The sequence below is a fragment of the Harpia harpyja genome, chromosome 18, assembly GCF_026419915.1.
Source record: "Harpia harpyja isolate bHarHar1 chromosome 18, bHarHar1 primary haplotype, whole genome shotgun sequence".
NCBI classification, from domain to species: Eukaryota; Metazoa; Chordata; class Aves; order Accipitriformes; family Accipitridae; genus Harpia; species Harpia harpyja.
In genome coordinates, this window is record NC_068957.1 from 23,582,457 (window position 1) to 23,594,597 (window position 12,141).

The 12,141-nt window shown below is 34.9% G+C and overlaps 1 protein-coding gene across 1 annotated transcript in view; it reads right to left on the bottom strand.

Moving 5' to 3' along the window:
* The window catches only part of LOC128153769 (connector enhancer of kinase suppressor of ras 2-like), a 212,080-nt gene that overhangs the window by 83,437 nt on the left and 116,502 nt on the right, over positions 1-12,141 (bottom strand). Inside the window, exon 7 of the mRNA XM_052813495.1 lies at positions 3,758-3,817. Within this exon, the coding sequence (XP_052669455.1) occupies positions 3,758-3,817 (60 nt within the window). The remainder of the gene's footprint in view (positions 1-3,757; positions 3,818-12,141) is intronic.

The window sequence follows — 12,141 nt, forward strand, 5'->3', positions numbered from 1 at the left end:
AGCTATTAAGGAAGTAGACCAGCCAGGAGACTTGGACAAGGTTGAATGTTTACTCTACTTGTTAGTCAGAGAGAGGAGTGGACAGATTGTCCCATCTCCAACATCACAGAAACATTTAAAGCAAAATACTCTTTGAGTAACAGTTCAAGTTCCCTGTCCAAGTAAGCAGACTCCTAAGAAAGGCAGAAAAAGAGCCACTTGCAGCTACAGAGAGTGGTCAAACTCTAAAACTGTTGAAGAAGATCCTCACAGAAAAGGAGTTACATTATCAAAACTTAGTTCAGTTCCTGGATGTTTTTTGGAGTCAGCCTATAACATAAATTGCCCATGGCACAAGAGCCAGATGTCAAATGCAAAGGAAGAAAAGATTTACCCGAACTAAAAGTGACTTGTAGAAGTTTATATTCATGACCTCACTGCATACCAGTCAAGACTTCCAGGAAACACACAGGAGCTCTTCAGCTGGACAGTCTTCACCAACCAAAAATCCCACCCATCATTTCCATCCCTTTCGTGGATAGAGATTAAAAAAATAAGATAAACAAATAAAAGGAACAAAACCCCAAATCGCCACTGGGAAGAAAATGACTGCATTTACTTCTGAATAAAACGCCGATGACACTCATGTATGAGGAGGTCAACTCACTCTCCAATAGTCAGCACCTGCTGACTAATCAATAGATTCTGCAGTTTGCACAGGTGCTGAAGAGTAGTAGGAGACGTAATTAATTATTCAATCAGTAGGGAAAAAAAAAGCCAATAGGGCAAATAGCCAATATTTGACATAGTGATTCCGAGTGTGTTGTAGGTGCTATTCCAAGCACAGCTTTTACCTTCAGCCTACCGCTTGCTTAACATTCCTAACCTTGCTCTGCCTGACCTCCCCAACACAAGCTACCTTCCAGTTCCTCACCTGCTTGATTTCTGCTTGTTTTTTCATAACGGCTTCTGTCTCTCCTGTAGTGGGGAGTCTAGCCCTTGAGCTAAACTACTTGGTCATCACAGCCAGATCTCAACTCCTGTCATCTGAGTCCTTCTGCACTAAAATAAACAGGATTTTACCTATGTACTTTATAGGATGGTGTGCAGAACTACCTGGATCCAGTGTCAGTTTCTCCTTTTAGTGGAAACTTGCAGAATTTTGCCAGACTGGTCTTTCACACAGGACTAAACATATAACAAAGATATTTCTAGAATTCAGTGTGAATACAAACTTGATCACTTTAAACAGTGAATAAAAGGTAAGCAGGAAACGCAGGTAAACAGTACCATTCGTAACATTTAACTTCAGCTGATGTTAGTTGGAAAAGCAAAGGCCTGGTCATTTCTCTTGTTAGCTACTTTCCTGGCTTTGATGAGACTGAGCTAATTATTATCTTTTAAAATTAAACACTGGCTCTGAGGTCAATTATCCCTTCAAAAGGAATGAAAAATCAATTTGCTGAAATGCCAGAAATTAAAGGTCTTTGAAGCTGGTTTATCTGCACATGTGATTACACTTTTAGCAAAAACAAAAAAGCAACTTCATATGGTCGTGTCTTATCAAAAAGTTCTGACATCTAAAGTTTAGTCAAAATAAAAATAAAAATTTTAGTGGCTGGCAATTTAGTAACTCCTCATGTGAATTTCAATTATAAATATATAAATATTTTCCCTACAAACTGCATTATATTTCTAAAATGAATTACAGTAAAAAAGTGGATTAATTATAGCATGAGTAATTCAATCTATGAACAAAATCTGTTGCAACATAATCAAGATGGATCATTCATAAGTTTCAGGACCCAAGATATACATACATTTATTTTAAGACTTCTAAATGCTGCCAATGGCATTAATACAAATAAGCAAAAAAAATTTAAGTTTAATTTGCATTAGACTTGTCTTCACAAACTGTGACACACAATCATCAGGCTTTCCATGGGTTTGTGCTGTCTAAAAACTGAGTGACAAAAACTGCATGATGCAATACGACTCAATATATATAGATCAAGTACAACAAAATATCACATATGAAGCTTATCCGTATGGGCCAGCATGCCATTGATGTATGCCAGCAAATATTTACATCATTGGCTAGCTGCACAGTGCTAATTTTATGTTCCTTGGGTGTCAGCATTACATAATTTCAATATTAGCTTTATAAAATTTAAACTTGTAATTTATCCAGCTATATGCTGTTAAACAGATCCAAGACTGAATGAAAACAGTGTGGCTAAAACACTGTATGAAAAACAGAACGGATGGGTCTTATTATGAGGCCTGTCATAGTAATTAGATTGCAGCAGTTGAAGTCAATTTATTTTTTTCAATTCTACAATTATGAATTGCAAGTTAAGTAACAAGAAGGATATTTAGAAGCTACTTCATTATTCTTGTCACACAAAACTCTTTAGTTTTTCTATGATCAGTCATACTGATTTATGTGCTGCAGCAATTCTGTGTGCTTTTGGTTCAGTTTTGCCTAACGCTTCTGGGACTACAATGAAAATTATAATTAATAGATTTTTCTTGGTGTCTTCTGTATTTTTACTACAGATGATGGAAAATATGAAAATACAACGGTGCTTAACTTCTCCTAATACAATTCTTTCAGGAATGGTTATTTTCATAAAAGAACTTTTTATACATCCCACACAATAGTTATTTGGATTGTTAACTAACTTGTTTTTTTAACATTGTCAAATTATCCGTCCCCTCCTGTCCATGTAGCAAAATCTGTTTGCTCCTTTTCACAATTTTTCCCTTCTTAGTGATAGTTCTGTCAGTAAGCTTTGAAAACTTTCTGGTTTATCAAATATTATTCTATAACCTGTCTGATGTGAAATATAATATTTTAAGTTATCTTTCTCCATTACCCATGTTTTTTACATCCACCCATACTGCTGATATTGTAACTATTTAAAAATTTATTATTTTACAATCTATTTTACTGAATTGCTCAGACATACAGAAGCTACTAATTTTCTATGAGTCAATCCTAGGACAGGCATCATCTTCAAAAGCCCGATTTTTCTAACATAATTTTTAATTTAATTTGGTAATTAGGGGAAAAAAATCACAAAAAAATTACTGTCCATTCTAAGAAGAAAACAAAGAACTCTTAGCAAAAAAGTAGTCGTCACTGTATAACAATATTTACCCATTGCATAAAGTAAGCTGACTGTACATGTTAAGGGATGTTCAGATGTCAACTATGCTTATCAGTAAATTTTGTGAATACTCTGGTCAATATAAATGCCTGAGGCAGATTTTTTTTCCCTGTTATATTATTTCTACTGTTCTGTTGACAGAAAAATACTTCTTTTTTTATAAGAATCTAAACTGTCCTATGTTCTGAGAGATTTATCTAAAGTAGAGAGCAAAAATTAAATACAACCAATATTAATTTAGAGTAACGATGATGCTCTTATGTGAGAAAAATTTACTTAATATAAAGGAAAACACTTTTGTGCCAGAGAGAAAATATATACATGAACACTGTTAGAAAGATGTATTAGAAGAACCACTGAGGACAGAAGTTCAAGATTTTCATTTCATTATATTGTCAGTTATTAGTCACTTCATCACAGATATTTTTCTATGTCTATTTTCAAGGGTTCCAATTTTTTACAAAGATAATATAGGTACAGAAAAGATAAAGTACTAATAAAAAGTGGCTTAATTTAAAGCAAGTTTTCATATTACAAAATGCACTGTAGATATACAGAAAATACTTGTATGCATGATAAAAGTCATTTAGAATAAAGAAGCTTACATTTTCAGTTGTTCCTGTGATTACATGTAGTCCATCATATGTTGATTTGATATACATTCCCTGAAAAAAGAGCAAGAAAGGTAATTAATATTTGTAGGAAACAAATACATGATGTTTGCACAGAAATTAAAATGGTATGTTTATTCCAGTTTAAGGACCATAACATTTGAACAGACTGGAAGGAACCATGGTCAATTAACATTTGCAAATCTAAGTTAAACAAATATGTATCAAGACCCACTATAAACAGCATAGTTTTCTCACTTAATGCTTTTTTATTATTATTCCAAACAGAGGTTTTGGACCAAATTCAACACTGAACATCATCATAAAAGCTCATTCCTATTCAGTATTTGAAATATTTAACGTGACCTCTTTCTATTACTAGTGACATTAAAAAAGTATCAAAACTGAAACCATGAACAGGAATAGTCTCTAAATTTAAATGCCCCATCTGCAGAGAGTTACTGATTCAATAAAAATGAAACCATAGCCTAGCTCAGAAAATACATGAGACAGTGGTCATATTGCCAATTTGTAGAGAAAAATGATCTTGGTGAACAGGAGCTTTGTAACTAGTCCAGCAAGAATTCTGCTTCAAGGAGGCAATGGACATGATACAGAGAGACAACCTAAGTAGGTATCTATCTAACTGTACACACACACACACACACACAGCCTTAAATGTCAGTGAGACTCAATTGCTTGTATTCTTGCCTCTCAGGAGTAAGGTCATAGCTTCACATCTCTCCATATAGTATGGTTATCCATCAAATTTTGAAATCTAATTAATCTAATTGGTACATTGTACTGCTGATTCATTATCCTTTCAATAATTCTGCATCACCTTGTGCTGTCAGAATGGAAGCTTAGAGCCCCCAGCAATAAGAAAGAACATTTTGTTCACAGAAACCAATTTCAAACAGCAATGAAGATCTTCAGGCTGGGTGTTTACACACACACAGAAAAAAAAAAAAAAGGTAAAAAAAAAACAAAGTTAAGATCATATCACTCTTTACAACTACCTAAATTGGAAGGGTATAGAGAAGATGGAGCCAAACTCTTTTTGAAAGTGCACAGTGAGAGGATGAGAAGCAAGGAACACAAGTTGGAACTATATTAAAAAAAAAAAAAAAAAAAAAAAGATCACCTCCCCCCGATTTCACCATTAAGATGATAAAACACTGGAACAGGTTGGCAAGGCTGTGGAATCTGTGGAATCTGTGACTTGGAGATGATCAAAACTTGACTGGATGAGGCCCTGAGTAACCTGCTCTAGCTGGATCTGCTTTGATTTTTCATCCTGAGAAAATGTGACTTCTACCTTAATGTAAACTAATTCCATTTCAGCAAGTTTTAAGTTTATTTAAATCTTAAAAGTAAAGACTGCCTTAAAACTGATAAGGATGCTTAGCTCTGCTGCATAGGAAACTCCATTTTAGATTCTACTCACCGTGACTACTTGTTCTCTTAAATGAGACTGCTTTATAAGCTATTTCCTTTCTAAATAACAAAGATGTCCAAATCAGATCTTGAAACCACTTTCACAAAATGTGATCAGTTGGAAGAAAGAAGTTTCTGTGGAGTCTTCCACTATTTCCTTCTATACAGTTGGCTTAATTTTATCAGTGTTCACTATTCTATTGTTTCTGTAGCACCTTCAACTGTTACTGACAAACATCTGATTCTCTTTGCCAACTGAAAGCCATAAACAAGAGCACTAGATCATGAAAAACCCTGAAGGTTCTCATTGAGAATGGGACGTTGAGTGTCCATTAAAAATCTTAAATAAATATTTAAATCCATATAGTATGTGTAACACTGGATTTCCACAGTGAACTTTTAGCCGGAGTGTTACGCAACATTGCTGCATCCATCACAGAAGTCTGTTATTTTAACACATAGTAGACTTCAGTAACATTTCCAGCCACACTTTTAATATCAAATTTAATATCACAGTTCTAACACCCTACTTGTTTTGTCAAGATTCATTCCCCACTTAAGAAACCAACAGACTAAGATTTTTAAGGCCAAAACAGAATGTAGTGCTAAACTTTTCACTAAATTTTATCACATATTTCTTCATAAAGTTCTTAGCCTCTTGTTAAACTATGTGTATTTTGGGAAAAAATCAAATTATAATTTTATCTCTTAACATATGCCATCCGAGAGACATAAAAACTGACTACTCACTAAGAATTAGCCTACATTTTGCTATCTGCTCTTTCATCTTAGCTATTAAACTTTAAGAACAAAATATATAAAAATAAACAATTTCAGTGAATGACTCATAGCCTTCAAATTATCCTAGATAAGGCTTTCATCCTTGTTTTCCCAAAAGAAAACTAATGAAAGAGCTTGTTCCTGGTTGACCATTACAGTAGCACTGTATCTCCTAGATCTGTTACCTGAAAACCTTGCAAGATTACATTCTATCTAAAAAAATACAAAAATTGTTATATTCATTTTTATTGTATATAGTTCAGAATGCAAGGTATTTTACATAATATATATTAATATATATATTACATATCTATCATATATAAAATAATAGCTCCAAAAACATTTCTCCACTTGAGAGAAAGCTTTGAGTATAATACTCAAAACAAGATTTAAAGTATTCTTAAACAGAACCCCTTGAAAAACATACAACAATTCTGAAAACAGCTTTATTTAGTCATGTCATCTGTTCTAGAGGCCAGATACATTCCCTGCTTCAAATCACTCTTTCCAACCCTGTAAACATTTTCCCTTGAAAAAACCCTGTCCTTGATATGCTGACTGTCAGCACTTGCCTATCCTTTTACAACAGATAATGCAGTGTGTAACAAAGTGTGTACAGTTCAATCCAGCTCTCAATTGCTTTCTGTGCTAGGAAGATTTTTAAAGGACAATTTATCCTTCAACATGAAAAGACACTGACACTTAGAAAAATATTGTTTCTAAAGGACAATCTGTGTCAACCCTACTTTAGTGACTGGTGTGCTTCATCCCCACCCCCATCCTCATTTTCCTTTTTAAAATCAGTATTTGTAAAGAGAAAGACTTGAATCTCCAGGCTTATTTTAAGCAATACTGGCACAGGTTAGCAGAACCCCTCAAAAGTTTAAAATGTTCATATATATATATATACACAAAGTAGCTTACTGATATAAACGAAAGACTTTAAGGGGATCACTTTCATCAAACTTCCAGTGAAAAACTAAAAATCCTTTACTCTGGCTTATAAGAAATATCCAAAATTGCAAAACTTCATCATTTAGAGCGCTGTTAATTCTGTGAACCCAGAAAAAGCATGCAAGTATTAACAGTCTGGATTAGGCAAAAGAGCTGGACCTTGCTTTCAATTTAATGGGCTATTGGCTATCTTTTTATTCATCAATGTTTCATTCCATTTCCACTAATATAAGCATTTTTTATGGTTAATAAGCCTAAAAAAAATGGAAATACATTCTGAAAAATTTTCTGTCAGATAACATAAGTTCCAGGCAAATACCGATTTAATACTGCAGTTGAAGAATTGAAGCAGCAAGCCTCTTTTTCCCTAGCCCAGATATGAATAGCTAAGTAGCTCCTGTTGTGACAACTGCTGACACTTCTGGAACTGTTAGAAATAGTTATTTTGTTTACAATTATTTTATATTTTACCTATGGCTTAAAGCAGCCATATTGATTCAGTATATTCAAGAGTCATATTCTTCTGTAATAATGTATTTTTACATAGGCACAATCCTAAATTAACTTGTAAACTAATTTATTAAAAGAGGATGCACATATCCGCTATTCTGATCCTATTAACTTCTGTTATAAAACCTGATGGAAGTGAAGATATACTTTTGTAAGCTAATTATTCTCATAGAACTCCTTACACAAACTGCTTGCAAACTATTTCATAGATTTCAGCCATATAAGCTGTCAAAATAAAACTGCAAAAACATCAGGCTAAGACTAAATAAGAAGACAGTTTTGTCAGTGGGTTTCACAGACAAAAAGCACATAAACAAGGGAACTGCTGAATCATGGAATCCATCCTAGGCTCCGGATGGGAGATTTTCAGTGGGAAGTGGCTTTTTTTCCTGTTGTCTCCCACCTCCCTTTGTCTTCTGGTCCTTCCTCTTCAACATAAATGGCTATCCCTCTCAAGTTTTCTTGCCTATTCAGTCTCCATAACACAAGCTTCTTCCCCACTCCTGCCCATCAGCTCTAGTCTCTCCTTCTGCGTCCAATGCCCCAAACACAATCTTCCCACAAGGTTTTTCTTGGAAGACATCCAGTCCCAGAATCAGTATTCAGGCAGAAGGGATGGAACTCATCTGCTTAAACAGTGATATCCAGAGAATAGTCAATCACTTCAAAGTAACCAAGAAATATGCATGCGTTTGGCAGATATGACAGAGAACCTTCTGGAGCGGCAACTGAAAGATGGGCATCTAAAATGGTACCAGATATCTACATCTGTGCAACTGAGTCCTGCTGTAGAGGTTTCTCCTATCTCTTTCCTTCCAGTTTCAGTTGCTGCCCTCTCCACCCACCTGTCTTCCTTCCTTTCTTCCTACTACTCTTCAGGCTCACAAATGTCCATTCTCCTCGTCTAACCAGTTCCAGGGCTTTCCTACCATATCTTTCACTATCACAACCTGTTCTATTCTTTCTACCCAAGTAACTCAGTTCCACATCTTCTGTCCTATTACTGGTCTTTTTTCTGCCCTTACAAGCAGAATTTCACTGGAGTCCTTTTTCAAAATGATTTTGCTCCTTTTTTCAAGACGAGATTTTTATTCTTTCTAGTTTCTTCTTGAATCCCACAAATTATCTCAGAGCATAGAAGAGTGACAAACTATACCCCTTACCTCTGGGCAAGAGTTGAGTATTCTCATTCACTCTGTGAAGGTGGCTCAGACTAGTCAACACTTAGTGGGTTAGAAATAAATAGTTGCTCTTTAATAACCGTGATATGTCAGGTATGAAACTCCAAAGAATTATACTGATACATGAGAGGTGCTACAGAACAAGGAAATGTTTCACAGGCTGTTGTATCAAGAACCTGACTGTTCCTGAGTAACTCTGTCACTGTCCCGTAATGAGAGAGTGACTTAGAGGTTTTTAATTAAAATCTGACCTTTGAAAATATATGGGAAGGAATCAGCCATTTAAAATCCCATTTTGAAGAGACTATTCCCCAGTTGTAAGTGGAATTTCCTTGAAAAATTTCTTGCACGGTCATCTGGTTAATTAACCAGGATATAATGACAGCAGTGTATTTTTAAGTGTCAACAACTATTCCCAGCTTAATCCATGGATATTTCAGACAATAATTGAAGAGCTCTGAATTTCTCAATGGGACTAAAGTCCCTTAGTAAGAGGATTTCTGGTTCATACTTCCAACACTTCCAACTGTAGGCCATCATTCCTTTTTGGTAACAATGACCTATTATCAGAAAGTTCATGTTTTCATACCACTTCTTTGCTGGAATATGACAAAATACTTCTGCATGAAAAATTCAGGTATTTGAAACTACAGTAAAACGGTCTATGTGTCTCAACAGCACTTCTACAGGGAGAAGAGTGCAGGCTCTACTTTTACAACACAATGAAGCATCAATAGCGAAGATGTGTGTTTGTAATGCTACAAACTACCAGGGACTGTTACACCCCTTGATCTTTTGCTCCAAACATAAAATAGTTCTTTAACCTTGTTTTAACTATAAAATTTGGACAGAGGCATATAAACAAATGACAAGACAGTGCCTTAAGAAGGTGGCTGAAAGACCTTTTTGTTTATATATCATGCCATTAAAAAGCCCTTCTCAAAAATCTTTTTTGGTCTGCCTTATATGTTGCCGTCCTTTGCCCAAATTTATACTAAACATCTCCACTTCCTTTCCTGCAATACAACTTCCACTCTTAAAAAGATTTATTTCTAGTATCTTCTATTATTCTTCTGTATAAGCAGAGTTTGGTTTGTTTTGGCTTTTTGGTCCTTTTTGAGCTTCCCCACCCAATTTATTCTGAAACCTTAACACTTTTTTTTTTTTTTAAGTCTTTAAGATACCTCCTAGTATTTTTTACCTTATTTAGTGCTCTTTTTCATTTCCTTTTCACTAGCTTACTTTTTTTAAAAATGAGAATCCTAAACTGATTCTCTATTGATATTCATTTTCTTTGCTATTACATAGCATACTAACAGCTCTATGAATTTATCTGAGCCATCTGACTCAAAAGAGAGTTTATTCTACTTTCTTATGTTCCTTTTACTAAATCCTACCTAAATAGAAACCTATGGACAACAAAAAAGGTAGGCTATGAGAACCTTTCTATGTCAAGCATGATGGAACTTTGTCAACTTTCTGTAAGCCTTTAAAAATAATCTGAAATAATTAGATTAGCACCCAAACAGTTTTAGGACAGCTATATGTATTTCCACAAAAACACTGCCTTCATAGTCTACCCTTTCTTCTTTCATCTTCTTGCAATTCCTTTCTTGTAAAAATGGAAAAGATTGGCTCCATCACCTTAAATTACAAATTCCACATAAAGAGAAGTACAATTTGAAAGGGTAGCTGTTCATTAGATAGATGAATAATCATTAATAAAGAAGGGTCTTTGCATCTGACAGCTTGTCTGTTTGGCTTTTTTTTTTTCCTCCAATGATACACAGCTGGTCTTATAAAAATGTTTATTCGCACAAACTTTGCTTCCCTTAAATTTTTAAATGAAACAGGAAAAGTTCCCTCTGCAGAAAAATGAATAAAGCTGTGGGTATAAGAAGTGTATATCGTAAATGTGACAGATTACACTGTTTCTATCAGCAGTAGGAAGCTCAGAGAGAAAACAACAACAAAAAAAATGAAAGGAAGAAGAATAAAAGTGCTACTGCACTCCAGAAGCAAAACATTTTTCAGACATCAGAAGATACAAAAACAAACAATAAAAACCCAACAGCCTGCCTGTTTAGAATCTCCTGCCTAAGAGTAATCATTAATCTCATCAAAAAAGATTAAAGTTGCATGTTACACAGAAGCATCTTTAAATATATGTACAGCACATCAAGTTCAGAAGGTTAAAAAAAAAGTTTAGTCCAAAATAATACTGGCTCTAAAAAAAAAAAACCAAACCTTTCACTACGGACAATCCCTGACCATCCAAGAGCAGGAGGAGGAAAAAAAACCCGAGCCTCAAAACCCCCTCAATGTTCCCATCTTATGGACGGTCTCTACATCCATCATCTCAAATAGAACACCGGTTCCCTTAGCCTGCCTTTGTTTATCTGACAGGAAAACTGCTCCAAAGCTGGCTCTGGACTTAGTCTGAGGTAATTAATAGTAAAGTTTGCATAGCCTTTCACCTACCCTCACCCTCAAGGATTTAGTTGCAAGCTTAGGAGCTGCACCTCTTCCCCTGCAAACAGTAACACACAAACTCTTGTCTCAAGGGCCTATTGCTTATGTCGGGTCCATCAAGCCAAGACATTTAAAGTCAGTGCTGCTGCACCAGCTTTGTCTAATCAATAAATAGAAATTCTGGGACTCCTAAATGTAGAACTTGGATCTATGGACTTTTGAAACATAATAAATTCTGGGGGAGTAGATTTTTCAAATATCACATTTTTGAGTAAAATCTTGCCTTGTACTGAGCAGTTATGTGAAGTGTCTAAAAATTAAAATCATGCTGTAGTTTACTTGCCACAAGTTATTGTAACTTCACAGGGAAGCTTACCATGCAATGCAATGGAATGGAAACCTATCTTTCTCTAAGCAGAAAGAAAAGTAATTTGTAAAAAGCATTTGTAAGTATAAAAATGATCCATTTTCCTTTGTTATGCTACGATTGACACTATAAATAACTCAAAGAATTGAAAAACTAAAAGCCAAGGAAGGGAATTTTCTTATATCATGAAGTTAGTTATTTTATTCTATTCTATTTCATAAAAACTTACGTATGCATGTTCTCTTTCTGTCAGAGCTGACAGCGGTTCTCACAGTCTAATACCTTTTTAGTACAGGAATTTATTTCAAGTTTGTCAAATTGGTAGTTTGAAACAAAGTTTTGCCTTCCAGACATCTTATTCAGGCTGATCATGCAGTACACTTCAGATGTAAATGGTATTAGCATACCCAGTACTACGATTCAGAAGTGTTTTACAATCTTTAAAGTTACTTTAAAATTAAAAAGAAAATATATGGAGGGTGTTTTAGTATTTACCACTGAAAATTCAGTGGCTAAATTGGGAAAAGGAGGAAGCAATTTGACTGGTGTGTGCAGCTGGTACAGCCTGGGAAGGAATGGAAAGAGAGAAGAAAAAAACCAGTATGGTTCTGGAGGCCAGAAAATGCCTGCAGAGATCAGGATGCAAACACAATCATCAGTAACTTGGACTGGAACCT